This window comes from Melanerpes formicivorus, unplaced genomic scaffold (assembly GCF_026170545.1).
Source record: "Melanerpes formicivorus ecotype bairdi unplaced genomic scaffold, bMelFor1.0.p_v2 SCAF_99, whole genome shotgun sequence".
Lineage (NCBI taxonomy): Eukaryota > Metazoa > Chordata > Aves > Piciformes > Picidae > Melanerpes > Melanerpes formicivorus.
Genome location: NW_027142451.1, coordinates 360974 through 379487, shown reverse-complemented (window position 1 = coordinate 379487; position 18514 = coordinate 360974). Strand labels below are relative to the sequence as shown.

The 18514-nt window shown below is 45.7% G+C and overlaps 1 protein-coding gene across 4 annotated transcripts in view; it reads right to left on the bottom strand.

Moving 5' to 3' along the window:
* The window catches only part of DPYD (dihydropyrimidine dehydrogenase), a 609010-nt gene that overhangs the window by 328824 nt on the left and 261672 nt on the right, over positions 1-18514 (bottom strand). For 2 of the 4 annotated variants that reach the window (XM_068166235.1, XM_068166236.1), the window contains 2 exons: positions 10625-10794; positions 9060-9270 (listed from right to left, as the gene is read on the bottom strand). In XM_068166235.1, the coding sequence (XP_068022336.1) occupies positions 9060-9270; positions 10625-10794 (381 nt within the window). Of the gene's footprint in view, positions 1-9059; positions 9271-10624; positions 10795-13560; positions 14282-18514 lie in introns of those variants that run through there. The other 2 variants (XM_068166240.1, XM_068166238.1) reach the window with 2 other exon arrangements.

Below are 18514 nucleotides of genomic sequence, written 5' to 3'. Positions count from 1 at the left end.
GATCCTACCCATTTCTAGTTTTGCTCCCTGACACCCTAAAAGGTCCCTCCCCAGCTTTCTTGTAGCCCCCTGCAGATACTGGAAGGCCACAATTAGGTCTCCCCAGAGCCTTCTCTTCTACAAACTGAACAGCCCCAACTCCCTTAGTCTGCCCTCATAGGTAAGGATCTCTAGCCCTCTGCTTATCCTTGTGGCTTTTCTCTGGACACCTTCCAGCACCTCCAGATCCTTCCTGTAATAGCAGCTCCAGAACTGGACACAGTGCTCCAAGGTGGGGTTTTACCAGAGTGGAGCAGAGGGGGAGAATCACCTTCCTCGACCTGGTGACCGCACTTCTCTTGATGCAGCCCAGGCTCTGGTCGGCTCTCTGGGCTGCAAGTGCACACTGGTTGCTCATGTTGAACTTCTAATCCACCAGCACCCCCAAGGCCTTTTCTCCAGGGCTGCTCTCAAGCCAGTCCCTGCCCAGCCTATATCAGTTCCTGGGATTGCCCTGACCCAGATGCAGGACCTTGCATTTGGTCGTGTTGAATCTCATGAGGTTGGCTTGGGCTGACCTCTGCTGCCTGACCAGGTGTCTCTGGATGGATCCCTCCACAATACATTAACTCTCTTTGCATTTCAGTGTCTGTACTTCAAGAAAGCTTTCTGATCATCTTACTCGTGGCACATAGAGGATAATTTATCACACACAGAGGTCCCATCTCAGTATGTGGTCCAGACAGTTCTCACAAGCTAGATATGTGCAGGCTTGTAAAGACTTGTTTGGCTGAGAAAGGGAGGGAAACATGGTGCTGCAGGGTTTGGTAGCAGGGATTTAATAGAGGACTTGTTTCTCTGAGAGAAGACTGAGCCACAGTAAAAGGTGTTAGATGGAAATGTGGTAGGGGAGATGCAGTTTTTCAGAAGAAATGATGCAAAACTGGAAGTTCTGACTATCACTACTTACTATAGGGGGGGTTGGACTAGATGACCTTTGGAGGTGCCTTCCAAGCCAGACCATGCTGTGATTCTTTCATCTTGTGGAAAACCAGGGCATTACCTCTCCAAACCTAGATCAATTACATTTCTCAAATCTATGTTTGGATGGTTTTGTGCCAAAATAGCTGTCAGGACAAAATGATACCAAAAGCCTCTTGAGAGTGCAAAGAATGCTCAACATCCCCTCACCTACAACATCTTGCCAGGGCCTGGGCATTTGGGTCTGCCTGGTCAGTAGTTTTTAAAGCACATTTCCCTGCTGGCAAGGCTGGCATGGTATCCAGCAGCCATTCCCTTCTGTCTTTTCTATAACCTCCAAGATTTAGATCAAGCAAAAATATGGGCATGATTTAAAAGCATCTTATGTAAGAGTTCCTAATGCCCTCACAATTTGGATTTGTTGCCCATGACAACTGTGAATCTGGAGGGACCACCTCCTAGATCACCTGCAGGAAGGAGGGGAGAACTTTGGTGTTCACAAAGGGAAGTCTCTAAGAGCCAAGCCTAGCTTGAAAGAACGTGACCCCAACAACTGGTTCTTTGAACTGGTGTTTGACACTGAGCAATAAATGAATCATTGAATTGTCAGGGTTGGAAGGGACCTCAAAGATCATCTAGTTCCAACCCCCTGCCAAGAGTAGGGACACATCACACTACATCAGATTGCTTACAGCCACATCCAGCCTGGCCTTCAAAACCTCCAGGGATGAGGCTTCCACCACCTCCCTGGGCAACCTGTGCCAATGTCTCACCACCCTCATGGGGAAGAACTTCTTCCTAACATCCAATCTGAATCTACCCATTTCTAGTTTTGCTCCATTCCCCCCAGTCCTATCACTCTCTGACAACCTAAAAAGTCCCTCCCCAGCTTCTTGTAGCCCCCTTCAGATGCTGGAAGGCCATAAGGAGGTCTCCTCAGAGCCTTCTCTTCTCCAGACTGAATAGCCCAAACTCTCTCAGTCTGTCCTCATAGGAGAAGAGCTCCAGCCCTCTGATCATCCTCATGGCCCTTCTATGGACACTTTCCAGCTCCTCCAGATCCTTCCTGTACTAGAGCCTCCAGAACTGGACACAGTGCTGCAGGTGGGGTCTCACCAGAGCAGAGTAGAGGGGGAGTGAACCAGGCATCTCCAGGTTTTGTGCATGATATGGGGTAAAGGAAAGATCTGGGTTTTTCAAATCCCTACACTCTCATACTCCTTTAAAGTGTAAAATTAACACAGCTTTTCTCTCCAGAATTCAAAGCACAATCCTGTGGCTGTGCTGCCTTCTCCTCCATATCCTGGTGAGACATTCTGTGTAATTTGCAAAGCTCCTTCTGGATGAAAGACAGCAGACAATTGAATTACGCCGCCGCTATTAAGTGATGCTCACATAAATAACACCGAACAAAAGGACAGCGCTGAATATACATTCAGAATTTCCCATCCTCACAGAGCAAACAAACACAAATGGAGAAGCAAAGGCAAATTACAGCACTTACAAAAACAATATTAAAATATAAGTGAATAAGGGGGGGGGGGAGAAAAAAATATTTTAATTAACAAAACAAATCGAATGGAAAAGATTCCTCAAATAAAGCTTTATAAGTGAGTCTGTGTGTGTTTGACTGCCATGACTAATTATGTATCCATGTACTGTGTGTTCAATTTGGGCTTATTTAAATAGCAGAAATGCTCATTAGCTGCAGCATATCTGTGAAGCTTCAATAAACAGTTTAATGGGTTTTATGTTTAACCAATTTCATAAGTTCCTTTAATTTTAGCTTTAGTAGCTCATTAATGTTATTTTTGATACCCATCTCCGAGAGTTCCTTTGCAGTGAAAAGTAGCATTACTTCAGGAAAACACAAATAAGCTGCGAGTTTCTTCGTCTCAAATGCAAACCCACAGCTGCCGCAAGCGTCACGGCACGGATTCACTGCTGACACTGCCCAGCCTAAGTGCCATCAAAGCACAACAACACTTCCCCCAGGCTCTGCCCCGCCAGCATACTGACCCAGGGTTTAAAAGCAGTGTGACTGGATAATCACAGAATCACAGAATTAGCCAGGTTGGAAAAGAACTTTGAGATCATCGAGTCCAACCTATCACCCAGCGCCATCTAATCGACTAAACCATGGCACCAAGTGCCTCATCCAGGCTCTTTTTAAACACTTCCAGTGACAGTGACTCCACCACCTCCCTGGGCAGCACATTCCAAGGGCCAAACTCTCTTCCTGGGAAGAATTTCTTTCTAACATCCAGCCTAAACCTGCCCAGCTTGTGATTCACAGCTTGAGACTCTGTCCTCTCCTTCTGTCACTGTTGCCTGGGAGAAGAGACCAACCCCTTCCTGGTTACAACCTCCCTTCAGGTAGTTGTAGACAGCAAGAAGGTCTCCCCTGAGCCTCCTCTCCTCCAGGCTAAACAACCCCAGCTCCCTCAGCCTCTCCACACAGGACTGTGCTCCAGACCCCTCCCCAGCCTTGGTGTTCTTCTCTGGTCACCTTCCATCATCTCAACATTTTTCTTAAATTGAGAGGCCCAGAAGTGGACACAGGACTCAAGGTGTGGCCTAATTAGTGCTGAGTACAAGGCAGAATCACCTCCCTGCTCCTGCTGGCCACACAATTGCTGATCCAGGCCAGGATGCCATTGGCCTTCTTGGGCACCTGGGCACACTGCTGGCTCATGTTCAACTGCTATCCATCAGTACCCCCAGGTCCCTCTCTGTTGGGCTGCTCTCCAGCCACTCTGATCCCAGCCTGTAGCACTGCATGGGGCTGTTGCAGCCAAAGTGCAGCACCCAGCATTTGGACTTGTTGAATGCCATCCTGTTGGACTCTGCCCATCTGTCCAGCCTGTCAAGGTCCCTCTGCAGAGCTCTTCTACACTCTAAGTGATCAACACCTGCCCCCAACTTGGTGTCATCTGCCAATTCACTGATGACTGACTCAATCCCCTCATCCAGATCATCAATGAAGATATTAAACAGGATGGGGCCCAGCACTGATCCCTGGGGGACACCCCTAGTGACTGGCTGCCAGCTGCATGTGGCACCATTCACCACCACTCTCTGGGCAACACTCTCCCACCATACTAATACTGTTGCTTTAAACACCACAATCAGTAATTTATTTCAATGAAACAAACAAACAAACAGGACTAAATGCCTACTGTGAGTACATGGAATTTCAGTAGTAAATGTCATAGGTACCACGAAAGAATAAGAAACACCTTGCTGAGGGAAAGAGACCACCACAAAAAGCTTCCTCATTTGTGGGCTATTTCTGCTCCTAACAGCAGTCACCCACATCTTGCTGAAGAACACTTCTAAACAAGAGCATCAAGGCAGCCCTGGGCACTTTGCTGAGCTGGAGCTAAATCTGATCTCAGTCCCTCTGGTTTTCATAGCATTTTTTTAAATCCCCTATCAGTAGTATCAGCATTTAACAACATTAATAACAAATAGGACATACCCTGGTAGTTTAGGCCTTACTAATACTTCCCCGAGCTGCCTTGCAAAGTAGTTCAATTGATTGAGCTCTCTGTATGAGCAACAATTAACATATTTATTCAATCTGCATTCTCAGTCATCCAGTCATGGAATAATTCAGCCTTTCTGCCTAGAAAGGCTCTCTGGAGGTCACCTAGGTCATCCCTTTCTTCAAAGTCAGATCAAGTGGCAAGTCAGATTAGTTTCTTCATGGCATTGGCCAGTTTTGAGTCCCTCCAGTGTTTTCATCTCCACCTTTGATGGTGGAGAATAGAATATATAGAGTAGAGTAGAGTAGAGTAGAGTAGAGTAGAGTAGAGTAGAATAGAATAGAATAGAATAGAATAGAATAGAATAGAATAGAATAGAATAGAATAGAATAGAATAGACCAGGTTGGAAGAGACCTTCAAGATCATTGAGTCCAACCCATCATCCAACACCACCCAATCAACTAAACCATGGCACCAAGCACCCCATCAAGTCTCCTCCTAAACACCTCCAATGATGGTGACTCCACCACGTTCCCAGACAGCCCATGCCAATGGGCAATCACTCTCTCTATTGTGACCAGTTTAGGCTGTGCCTTTAAGGACAGTTGCTGGCACACTCTGGATGAATGTTTTGGAATAATAACCAAACAAAGATATTCTGAACGAATTTCATTGGTAGATTGGTAGAATGCAACTTCACATTTTAGTTCAGTTTGATTCTCAGTCTGTCTGTCTTTTTTCAGCCTGTCTGTTTTCAGTCTCTCTCTGAGCAACAGCTGTGCTGGAAGGAGTTAACCTTGAACTAACAGATAAGAAAACTAATTCTTGCATACACTTTGAGCTAACAGAATTTCCTCCTTAATTATTACCTTTTCTCTCTCTCTAACCTTTTTTGGGAAAAAAAGGGGAGGTAGGGGGAGAGAGGGGGTACAGAGGGGGGAACCCTCCTGGCTGGAGGAGGGAAAGTTTTGTTCTGTATTACGTTCTTTGCTGTATATTTCTGTATATATTGTAAATACTGTGTATTGTATATATAATCAGCTGCATTTCATCCTGCTTGTAAATATAGCTTTAATTCTTCTCTGCTTCTCTGACTGAGTTAGCCGTGGTTTCTTTGTGTGTGTGGCAGAACTGAACTTTCTCTCACCACCACATCTATGAAGAATTTCTTCCTAACACCCAGCCTAAACCTCCCCTTGCGCAGCTTGAGACTGTGTCCTCTTGTTCTGGCACTGGTTGCCTGGGAGAAGAGATCTGTCCCCACCTGTCTACAACCTCCCTTCAGGTAGTTGTAGACAGCCTCCAACCACCACATCTCCCACCAGCCCTTTCGTATTTGTGAAGAGGAGGTCTAGCAGAGCCTTACCCCTGGTAGGCTCACGCAGCACCTGGGATGAGAAGCTGTCCTCCATACACTCTAAGAACCTCCTAGACTGCCTCCTCTCTGCTGTGTTGAGTTCCAGCAAATATCAGGCAGGTTGAAATCGCCCATGAGAACAAGGTCTGGTGACCTTGAGACAGCCTCTAGCTGCATCTTTTCAACACATAAATGAATTTTCTCTTCTAAAGCAAACACTCATTTCATAGAATCCTAGAATCATAGAATGGCTTGAGTTGGAAGGGACCTTAAATATCATCTAGTTCCACCCTCCCTGCCATGGGCAGGGACACCTTCCACTAGATAAAATTGCTCATATCCCCATCCAGCCTGTTCTTAAACACTGTCAGGGATGAGGCATCTGCAACTTCTCTGTGCAAGCCATTCCAGCGTCTCACCAGTTGAAGTGTCCAATCCAAATCTACCCTGCTCTAATTTAAAAGCATTGCTCCTTGTCCTATCACCACCTGCCCTTACGAAAATTCCTCTCCAACTTTCCTCTAGCCCACTTCAGGTACTGGAAGGTTGGTGTAAGGTCTCCCCAGAGCCTTTTCTTCTCCAGGCTGAACAGCCCCAACTCACTCAGCCTGTCCTCACGGAAGCATCTTTGCGGCTCTGACTTCGTAATGTATGCTGAGATAGCCTGGGAATTTGGTTGCAATCCAGCTCAATGGTGAAAAAGAAATTTGACTTTCATTAAGACAGCTTAGTGAAAAATTCAAGATTCAAAAGGAGCTGAAATGCTGTGCTCAGAATAAACACTTTCTCTTTTTTTTTTTTTGTCAAGTCTTAGGGTTTTTTCACTTCTGCAACATCCAAACCCAACACCTTGCCTTTTCCCTTGTGTATTGGGTTGGGTTGGGCTGGGCTGGGCTGAGCTGGAGTTAATTCTCCTCACAGCATCTTTCTGGTGCTGTGGTTTGCAGCAGTAGGTGATAACAGAGCAGTGTTTTGGCTACTGTTGAGTAAGTATCCAGGCTGTGCCCTTTCAACATTTCCCTGCCCCAAGAGTACACTGAGGGGTGGGCAAGAGCTTGGGAGGGGACAGGGCTGGGCCAGCTGAGCCAGACTTGCCAAAGAGATATCCCATACCAGGGGGATTCCTCCATGGAGTCTATCCTCCCAAGTAATCACCAAGCTGAGAGAGCCCTGCTGCCCGAGACCGACCATGTCCTGCTGCTGGGCAGTAGAGACTAACATCCCTCTCTCTGCTTTCGCTGTTTGCTCACTACAGTTATTAAAATTGCTCCTATCCTATTACTGGCTTTTGTTATATTGTTTTCCCTCTCCCCCTGCCCATTTAAGAGGGGGGAGTGATAGAGTGGCTTTGGTGGGCATCTGGCCTCCAGGCCAGGGTCAAACCACCACACCTTGTTTTTTGATTGCTGTTGCTAGTAGCAGTTTCACCAAAACCAGCAGCCTGAAATAGAGGTGCATTGTTCACACCCCAGGTAAAGGACTCTCTTCCTTCACCATTAGCTCACTGCACCACTTTGTTCCCTTCCCACTTTAGGTTCCTATTTAAAAAGCTCACAATAACTAATTGAGGCAGTGCTAAGAGAGACAAGGATGGCAGGGTGTTATGGCTAAGTAACTGTGGCACTTTCAGGTTGATGCCTAGGAAACTTTCCACAGACTGAGTAGAAAAGTGGTAAATGTAAATAAATTACCATTGGATGGTAAAAGGGAAAATAATAAGGTCTAAATAATCCCATTGGTCTGACAACTAACATAAAGTTAGTTGTATAAATTAACTCTCCCTCTCTTTTACTTCTTTGCTCTAGCAGATACCAGCTGGTGGCTTTTGCTTGGCTGTTGCTGGCCTTGGCTGCATTCCTGTTGTGGCTAAGTACTAACAAGCCACTCTTGGCTCTTCTCTTTCTCTTTTCCAGTGTACAGGGGGATAAGAGGAGAGAAAGCTGTTGGTAGCCCCCTGGTTTTGTCCAGGGGGTTTCTTGTGTTGTCTATATCAATCACAGAGAGAGTGATTGTCCATTGGAATGGGCTGCCTGGGGAGGTGGTGGAGTCACCATCACTGGAGGTGTTCAGGAGGAGACTTGATGGGGTGCTTGGTGCCATGGGTTAGTTGTTTAGGTGGGTTGGATTGGTTGATGGGTTGGACACAATGATCTTGAAGGTCTCTTCCAACCTGGTCTGGTCTATTCTATTCTATTCTATTCTATTCTATTCTATTCTATTCTATTCTATTCTATTCTATTCCTAGTCTTTCTATTCTATTCTATTCTATTCTATTCTATTCTATTCTATTCTATTCTATTCTATTCTATTCTATTCTATTCTATTCTATTCTAGTCATTGTAACTGTATGTAAATATTGCATATTTTGTGCATGCTCATTGCAATTCATATTTCTAGATTGTAGTTTTGCTTGTAAATAGAGCTTTATTTGCTTTCCAGCTGAGCTGGTCTGGCAATTTTAATTTGGGGAGTAATTTCAACCCATCACAGCAACCAAGGAAGTTCAACCTTTTAGCTGCAGCAGTTTTTAATGAGCAAGAAAAAACCCACAATCGGTCCTTTACCATATGGGCTTTGAATCACAACAAAGCAACTCCATTACACAGGCTAGGACTTGATTTACCATGTGAGGCTCTAGAAAACCTTTCAAAAACCTAAGCAGGGGGTGTGAAAACCAAAAGCAACAGCACTTCCCCACATTCTCAGTCAGCTCCACTATAAGAGTAGTTGATCAATCTCTTAAAGATTGAAAAAAGATATGTAAACCTTAATCTTCTCCTTGCTTTCTGAAGGTTAGATTGAGCCCCAAATCATGACCAATACAGATCACAGTATCACAGAACATTAGAGGTTTGAAGTGACCTCCAGAGATCATCCAGTCCAACCCCCCTGCCAGAGCAGCATCACCTACTGTAGTCTGCACAGGAATGCATCCAGGTGGGGTTTGAAAGTCTCCAGAGAAGGAGACTCCACAACCTCTCTGGGCAGCCTGCTCCAGGGCTCTGTCAACCTCACTGTAAAGAAGTTTTTCCTCACACTGAGCTGAAACTTTTCTTTGTTATCATTGTTAGCAGACCCTCAAGTTCTGTTCTAAGACGTATACCTAAAGGATAAAGAAATTCCTGCAAAGAGGATCAGCAGGCACAAGCTGCATGACCTCCAGAAGACTCATCTCCCAAAGCTGTCAGAAGACAGGAAATGGCTGCAGCTAAACTGATGATCAGCATTTACAGGATGCATTAACCAAGGTTACCTTTGTTGTCACCTAAGATGGAGCCAAAGGCACTGATCACCACGTCAGCTTTCAGACGGACGACCTGATCTTCATCTTCTTTCCAGCTTCCATCACTGTCTTGCTCAGTTCGAACAAACTCCATAGCAACAATGTGGCCACCTCTGAGCACAACTTTCCGAGGGGAAAGGAAAGGCAGAAATTCACATTTCTCTTCTTTTGCAAGTTCCATCTGTAGAGCAGAAGCAATAAAATAGAGCCCCAGCATTGCTGTGTTTTTATGAAAGAACCAAAAAAAGCATTATTTTTTTCTTTTTCCCTCAAGATGTTTGTGGTGGTTTGGGCTGGGTGCCCCCTGCTGCTGCCACACAAGGTACACCTTTGGTGCCCCAGGAGTCCAGCCCAGTGGGTGGACAAAGGAAGCTGTGTATTTCATTCTCATCATGTTCTGCTCCCTATAAAACCATCAGCAAGGTCTCACACTCCCTCTTTCTTCCCTCGCTGCCCTCATGGGAGATGCTCCCTGTTTGGTAATGGAGAGGAAGTCATCTCAAGGCCTTTTAGGCTTGCCTCGGCATAATGCCAAGAGGAAAAGTGGGAAGAGCAATCTCAGATCTGGCCAGCTGAGATTAGCCTAACGGCGGAAGAATGAGCCCTGGGGGTTTTGAGTATACCCTCAGGTGGGGAAAGGGGAGTGTTGGGACACTTCTGGGTATGCTCCAGGAGGTGTCCTGCAAGGGGTGATGGGCCCCTCAGTTTAAGAAGGACATTGAGAATCCTGAACATGTCCAGAGAAGGGCAATGAGGCTGGGGAGAGGCCTTGAGCACAAGCCCTACGAGGAGAGGCTGAGGGAGCTGGGGTTGCTTAGCCTGGAGAGGAGGAGGCTCAGGGGAGACCTTATTGATGTCTACAACTACCTGAAGGGTGCTTGTAGCCAGGAGGGGCTTGGTCTCTTCTCCCAGGTAACCAGCACCAGAACAAGAGGACACAGTCTCAAGCTGTGCCAGGGGAAGTTTGGGCTCAAGGTGAGGAGAAAGTTCTTCACTGAGAGAGTCGTTCGCCATTGGAATGCGCTGCCCAGGGAGGTGGTGGAGTCACCATCATTGGAGGTGTGTAGGAGGAGACTTGACAGAGTGCTTGGTGCCATGGTTTAGTTGATTAGGTGGTGTTGGGTGATGGGTTGGACGCGATGATCTTGAAGGTCTCTTCCAACCTGGTCTATTCTATTCTATTCTATTCTATTCTATTCTATTCTATTCTATTCTATTCTATTCTACGTCCAACCTATTACCTAATACCTAACACCTGCTGACAACTAAACCAAGTGCCACATCCAATCCTTTTTTGAGCACCTCCAAGGACAGTGACTCCACCACCTCCCTGGGCAGCACATCCCAATAGCTAATTACTCTTTCACCTCGAGCCTAAACTTCCCCTGGCACTGCTTGAGACTGTGTCCTCTTGTTCTGGTGCTGGTTGCCTGGGAGAAGAGACCAACCCCCTCCTGGCTACAATCTCCTTTCAGTAATCTCACTGTGCCTAGAATTCCTCTCTTCCTTCTCATAAAGCTGCTGTTCAATTTTACCTCTTCTGGGACAGCCCTGATGTTAGTGAATCCCTTCCTGAAGACCACGAAGACGCGCCGGGCTCCGCAGCGCAGAGCAGACGTGGCACAGTCGAAAGCAGTGTCTCCTGCACCCAGCACAATCACACTTCCACGTACTGATGGCAATGGAGAGTGGCAGGCACACATCCCTGCAAGATGAAGGGGGGGGGGAAAACCAACCCACAAGATTTTCAAGCAGAGAAACCATTTCTGCATGACAGCTCAAAAGGTTCTTCTACTCAAAGCAGTGTAAAATTGCATCTTCCCATTTCCAAGCACGGAGTGTCACTATCAAATTATTCTGCTTCATTGAAAGACAGTTTTAGTCCCATTTTTAAGATATGTTCATATACATAATTTCATAGTCAGTACTCTAAGCAGCTGCACCTTTCTAGCTGAATAGAATCCAAATGACAACATGTTTGTAGGATTGTGGGTCCTGACAGCTTGAAATCAGTATTGTCAGATCCTTTTATTCAAAAAGTAAGTTTCTCACTTATCACATTCTTTATCATCCCCCTCCAGTTAAAAAAAGCCAACAACAAAACAATCTTTTAACAGATTACAAAGAATAATACTTGTTCTTTGTCAGAAGACAGTCTGTAGTTGATAGTTTTGTGCAATAGTTTCTCAAAGCCAGTCCCCTCAGTTTTCTGCTGAGCATGTCCAGAGAAGGGTCATGAGGATGAGCAGAGGCCTGGAGCTCCTCTGCTATGAGGACAAACTGAGGGAGTTGGGGCTGTTCAGTCTGGAGAAGAGAAGGCTGTGAGGAGACCTTATTGTGGTCTTCCGGTATCTGAAGGGGGCCACAAGAAAGCTGGGGAGGGACTTTTCAGGGTGTCAGGGAGTGATAGGACTGGGGGGAATGGAGCAAAACTAGAAATGGATAGATTCATACTGGATGTTAGGAAGAAATTCTTCCCCATGAGGGTGGTGAGACACTGGCACAAGTTGCCCAGGGAGGTGGTGGAAGCCTCATCCCTGGAGGTATTGAAGGCCAGGCTGGATGTGGCTGTGAGCAGCCTGCTGTAGTGTGAGGTGTCCCTGCCCATGGCGGGGGTGGGTGGGAATTGGATGATCCCAGAGGTCCCTTCCAAGCCTGACAATTCTGTGTGATTCTGTGGTTCTACAAGGCACTGACACCATTCTGGCTATGACATGGTTCTCAGAGGCTATTTTCTATAGCAGCTGAACTTGAGGCAGAAAGAATATTGTTATTGTAGTAACTTCTAGTTATTCTATGGGGAGGAAACATTTAATCATCAGTGGGCTTGCTACAAATGATTTGCATAAAGTTACATAGAGGGAATGACATTATGTGTTCATCAGCCACAGATTGTATTTGGTGATTCAGTGATACAAGAAAGGCTTTGGTAAAACTCTGTCCCCTCTATGAGACCACACTTGATCATGTTCAAATACAACTCATTGCTAATTAGAGAAATTATTGCAACTTCAAAAATAATGTCACAAACAACAACTGAGAGGGGATCTAATCAGTGCTGCTAAGTATCTGGGGGCTGGGGGTCAAGAGGGAGGGGACAGGCTCTGCTCAGTTGTACCCTGGGATAGGACAAAAGGCAATAGATAGGAACTACAGCACAGGAGGTTCCACCTCAACATGAGGAGGAGCTGCTTCACTGTGAGGGTCACAGAGCACTGGTTTCCCAGCGAGGCTGTGGAGCCTCCTTCTGTGGAGACTTTCCAGCCCTGTCTGGATGTGCTCCTGTGTGACCTGTGCTGGATTCTGTGGTCCTGCTCTGGCAGGGGGGGCTATACTCAATGATCTCTTTGAGTCCCTTCCAACCCCTTACACCCTGTAATCCTGTGCTCCTGGGAATATAGAGCTGTATCCTCGATGAGTCTGTGATCATCTGAGCCAGGAGGCAGTAAGATGACCATTTAATTATTGCACTGTAACCTGAGTATCCTGTGTCAGTAGCAGGAGATCTCCACATGCAATTGTAAAGAAACACGAGTATCACTCAAGGAAACAATGCTTTTAATTTGGACACATAAGTGGAGGAAGAAACAACACCCTAATGCATACATTCTCTCTCCATTTGTAATATAGTTAATGTATGGCAAATGCTATCTTTTTTTCCCCCTACATCTAAGGCACTGCATTTACTATTTACTTAATAGGCTTCTTACAACAAAATCCCCTCTAAACTTTCCACGTTTATTTTTAGTGCAATGGATCCCTCACAAAAAAAATCTGCACACTGAGCAGTGGGAAAAGCAAAAGTGCATCAGGGGAAATGACTGCTCAGGGGCTGCTCTGGAGTGGATCAGTCAGAGCAGCAGGCTGCTCTTTGTAACAGGGCCATTCCCAAGGTAAGCTCACAGCTTTGCATGTGCAAGGGAGGGAAGTTCATGGTATTCAGAACTTAATGAGCAGGAAGAATAGGCATTTTACTGTGAATAAGACTGTTCTGTTTATTATTTGGGGGAACTAGATGATCCCTGAAGTCCCTCCCAACCCTGACAATTCTGATTCTGTCATTTGGAGAAATGTTAGAGTAAGAAAGGGAAAGGAAGGGAAGGGAAGGGAAGGGAAGGGAAGGGAAGGGAAGGGAAGGGAAGGGAAGGGAAGGGAAGGGAAGGGAAGGGAAGGGAAGGGAAGGGAAGGGAAGGGAAGGGAAGGGAAGGGAAGGGAAGGGAAGGGAAGGGAAGGGAAGGGAAGGGAAGGGAAGGGAAGGGAAGGGAAGGGAAGGGAAGGGAAGGAAAGGAGAGGAAAGGAGAGGAAAGGAGAGGAAAGGAGAGGAAAGGAGAGGAGAGGAGAGGAGAGGAGAGGAGAGGAGAGGAGAGGAAAGGAAAGGAAAGGAAAGGAAAGGAAAGGAAAGGAAAGGAAAGGAAAGGAAAGGAAAGGAAAGGAAAGGAAAGGAAAGGAAAGGAAAGGAAAGGAAAGGAAAGGAAAGGAAAGGAAAGGAAAGGAAAGGAAAGGAAAGGAAAGGAAAGGAAAGGAAAGGAAAGGAAAGGAAAGGAAAGGAAAGGAAAGGAAAGGAAAGGAAAGGAAAGGGAAAGGGAAAGGAAGGGAAGGGAAGGATAGACAAGAGTATAGGTAGCAAATCTTTTATGTTAAAATTCCATGATTTAGAGCACAAGAGGTGGCTGCTGCTACAGCCAGACACTAGGAAAATTAAGTAAAAGAGACCACTTTAATTAATAGACAAGACTAAAGAGACACCGGTTATTGTGAGCCAGAAAAGACTAGTTCTTCAAGTTCCCCCTCTTTTAAACTGGAAAAGAAGGTCAATGCCATCCTGGGATGTATCAGAAGGGCTGTGGTTAGTAGGTCGAGAGAAGTTCTTCTCCCTCTCCACTCTGCTCTGGTGAGGACACATCTGGAATATGGTGTCCAGTTCTGGGCCACTCAGTTTAAGAGGGACCTCAGGGAACTGCTTGAAAGAGTCTGTGGCCGGTTGACGTTGCCCCCTTAAGAAAGGGAATATGGTGGACGGAAGTTGGTAAACGGAAGGAATAGTCTAAACTAATTTCATTGGACGAGTGGGAGGAAGCACTTTTCTGAGCTGGGACTATACTGAGTTTCTCCAGCACCTTATCTTCAGTCTTGCTTCCGCCTCTTCTTCAGGCAACAGCTTTCTGTCCTGGGCTTTCTGCCAAGGCTCCGGCCTTGAGAGAAAAACAGATAACAGGCCTGTATTAACTCTTTTCCAATTAACACAAACTGCTTCTAACATTTTTTTTTCTTTCCTCTCTTTTCTCTCTCTTCCTATCCCACTCTGGGGAAAGGGGGGGAGAGAGGGGAGAGCGGAGGTGGGGAACCCCCTCTGTCCAGAGGGGGGGTCACTCTCATTTCTGTGTTACTCTGTTGTATATCTTTGTATATATTGTAGATATTGTAAATTTGTAAATAATCCCCTGCAAACCCTACATCGCTTTGTAAATATAGCTCCACTGCTTTGCTAATTCAGCTTGCGAGTTTTTTTTTCCTTTCCCTTCAATTTTTTTTCCCTTTTACTTTACAAAGGGGGAAGGGAGGAGGCTTCTCGGCCTTACCTTCCATCCCACCACATTTTTTTTTATTGGCGCCCAACGTGGGGCAGATAATTAGTTCAATTTATTATTTGATTGATTTAGTGTTTTCTAGCTGAATTAGCAAACATGAAGGTATTGTGGTTTGTGGAGCGATTATTCTTTTCAATTTTTGGGGCTCTGATTTACAGGTATTGTTTGGGTTTGATTTTGGATTACCTGGGTAAATATTTGGTGCGGACAATTTATATGTGGGTTATGTATAGAGTTAAATTATGGTATGGAAAATGTATTAATTTATTATGGCCAGTGAGATACAGGAATGTTACCTCCACCACTCTCCCAATTGAGATAAAGGGTTTTAAGATTCCGCCTGAGGAGACAGTAACTTTAGGTGATGCCTGGGATCCAAAGGTGATTTATTTCATGTGTATAATTCTGCTGCTGGTGATAACTAATGTGTATTCTCTGTATTCCTGGCGTCGGGAGAAAAAGGTGTCCAGAGCTTGTTTTGTTATTAAAACTAGATCAAAAAGAAAACGCCGTGGCTCTCGATCAGTCCCAGAGTCATCTAGTGACGAGGACTGTGGAGAACCCGTGTCAGTCAAAAAGAAGGCTAAAAAGTTAATTGGTAAGGCAGCTCTAAATGACTTTGCTGATTCTAGCAAGCGGCCAAGGGCATCGGCTGGTATCAACATGGCGCCTACTCCTTCTCCCACTCCTTCTCCTTCTTCTTCTTCTCCATCGGCCATTAATGGAGCAATGTCACTTCCACCCACTCCCTCAGTGGGACCGGAAGTCACTGCCCCAGCAGCTGATTTATCTCAGGACCTGTCAGCTTCCATTAAGGTGGCTGTAAATTCGAACACAGCTCCAGTTAAGGTGGCTCCTTTAAAGACTAGAGCTGCAAAGGCCCAAGATGGAGAAGAAGAGGTGGAGACTGATCCTGGTGAGGGGCCCTCTACTGTAAAAGATCCTGCTCAGGAGGAAGAGAAGGTTTGTTTTAAAGATCTAGCTAACCTAGTGAGATCAAAGCAGGATAGAGATGAAGCTAGGAAAGCAGCTGGCAAAGGTGGTTCTCAGCTTAAAGAGATCCTTAGGAGAATGACAGCAGGATTTTATGGGCAAAGAATTCAGGGAGATGAAGAGGAAGATGATATTACGGACTGTTCGTCACCACGGGAGGAATTGCGAAATGTCCGTAAAGATTTCACCAGGGCAGATAAGGAGCCAGTTCTAGCTTGGCTTAGTAGGTGTTATGATACAGGTGCTTCAGCTCTAACAGTTGGAGACAAGTCAGCAGCTCAGTTGGGAACTCTCTCAAGGGACAATGGAATAGATAGACATCTAGGCGAAGCTCTCGGTAAGGTTAATCTGTGGATACGCCTTTTAATAGCGGTTGCCCTGAGATACCCTTCCCGAGATGATCTTCCCTGGAATCCTAAACCCTGGACTACCATAGATGAGGGAATTAAGCGCTTGAGAGAATTTGCTGTTAGAGAGCTACTCTATGGTGAACATGAAACTCTGAATCCTGATGACGTTCCTGTGGGTATTGGTCTTGCTAAAAAGATCATCAAACTTGCTCCTTCCAATTATGCAAACATTCTGGCAAGCAGAATTGTGTCAAGAAGTTATGGTGGAGCTTCTCCTACGGTTGGCCAATTCAGTGATCAAATGAGACAATTGGAGGATAGCATGACACGTGGTTCTTTGGTTTCAGCCATTGAAACTCTGTCTGGAAAAATTGAGAATTGCATGAGAGAGTTAAAGGATGAATTTAGAAATTCCATATCCCAATTGGCACAAAGGGATAGTTTCAATTCTTCCTCCAGGTGGGTACAAGTCTCATCTGTGAGGAATACACGTCCTCCAAGGAGGTCATTCCAAAACAGGACATTCCAAAACAGGTCATTCCAAAATAGACCACCAAGGCAATCACGTAGAACTATTTGGATAACTCTGCGTGATCAGTTTGGTGAGAACATGAACCGCTGGGATGGCCAACCAACTTCTAATCTTTTCAGGAGACTGAGGGAATTGCAAAGTGGCAGAACCCGAGGTAGCAGTACCAGAAGGGTAGCTGTTACTTCCACAGTTCCCCAGAACGACTCTTATGGCTCCAACAGTGGCTCCAGTTATAACATGCAAAGTTATAACCCTGCACAATATGTGCAATGCACATGTGCGCATGTTCCCCATAACTAGGGGTGCCCTGCCTCCCGCCAGGGGGAGGAGAGGGATAACAGAGATAATAGAATCTATTGGGATGTGTACATCCAGTGGCCTGGCACTTCGCAATTTCGGAAGTACAGGGCCTTGGTTGACACAGGAGCTCAGTGCACCATAATACCATCAAATTATCAGGGATCAGAGTCTATAACTATTCTGGGAGTCACTGGTGGATCTCAAGAGTTAAGTAAGGTAGAGGTTAATATAAGTTTAACTGGTAAACAATGGAGGAAGCATACAGTTGTGACCGGACCTGATGCACCTTGTATTTTGGGAATTGATTTTCTGAGAGAAGGGCGTTTCAAAGACCCTAGAGGTTACAAATGGGCTTTTGGAGTAGCTTCAATAGAAATTGATGGACAAAAATTGAAGCTGTCTGCCAGACCTGAGCTTTCTGATGAATCTGCAGTTGTGGGACAACATAAGATACAGGACATTAAATTGCCGGTTGCTTCTCAGACTGTGCATCACAGACAATACAGAACCAACCGTGACTCTTTGTTGCCCATTCAGAATCTGATTCGTCAGTTGGAGAGTCAAAAAGTCGTCAGCAAAACTCATTCCCCTTTCAACAGTCCAGTGTGGCCTGTGCGGAAGCAGAATGGAGATTGGCGTCTGACGGTAGACTACCGAGCCCTAAACGAAGTAACACCACCTATGAGTGCAGCAGTACCAGACATGATGGAACTGCAGTATGAGCTGGAATCCAAAGAGGCCAAATGGTATGCTACCATAGACATTGCTAATGCATTTTTCTCTATTCCCATAGCAGAGGAATGCAGGCCTCAGTTTGCTTTCACCTGGAGAGGAATCCAGTACACTTTCAACAGGCTGCCAATGGGCTGGATCCACAGCTCAAGCATCTGTCATGCAGTGATCCACGATGCTCTGGAGAAAGGCGGTGCTCCAGAACACATCCAGTTCATCGATGATATCATTGTCTGGGGTAAAACTGCTGAGGAAGTCTTCGAGAAAGGTAACAAAATCATTGACATTCTTCTGGATGCAGGTTTTGCCATCAAAAGAGACAAGGTGAAAGGACCTACCACAGAGATTCAGTTTCTGGGAGTGCGGTGGCAGGATGGACGCCGACACATTCCAGTGGATGTGGTAAATAGAGTCTCTACCATGGCAAGTCCTACAAACAAGCAAGAGACCCTACGTTTCTTGGGGATAGTGGGATTTTGGAGACTGCACATTCCTGGATACAGTCAGATTGTGAAACCTCTGTATGATGTGACTCGAAAGAGAAACCATTTCCACTGGGGACCTGAACAACAAGCAGCCTTTGACCAGATAAAGCAGGAGGTGATTCAAGCAATGGGTCTGGGACCTGTCCGAGATGGTCCAGACATTAAGAACATTTTGTACACAGCTGCAAGTGACAATGGTCCAACCTGGTGCTTGTGGCAAAAAGCTCCAGGTGAGACACGTGGACGACCTCTTGGTTTCTGGAGTCGAGGTTACAGAGGTTCAGAGGCTAACTATACTCCAACAGAGAAAGAAATTTTAGCTGCCTATGAAGGAGTAAAAGCATCTTCTGAAGTGATTGGAACTGAATCACAACTTCTTCTAGCTCCCAGATTACCAGTTTTGAATTGGATGTTCAAAGGCAAAGGATCCACACCACATCATGCC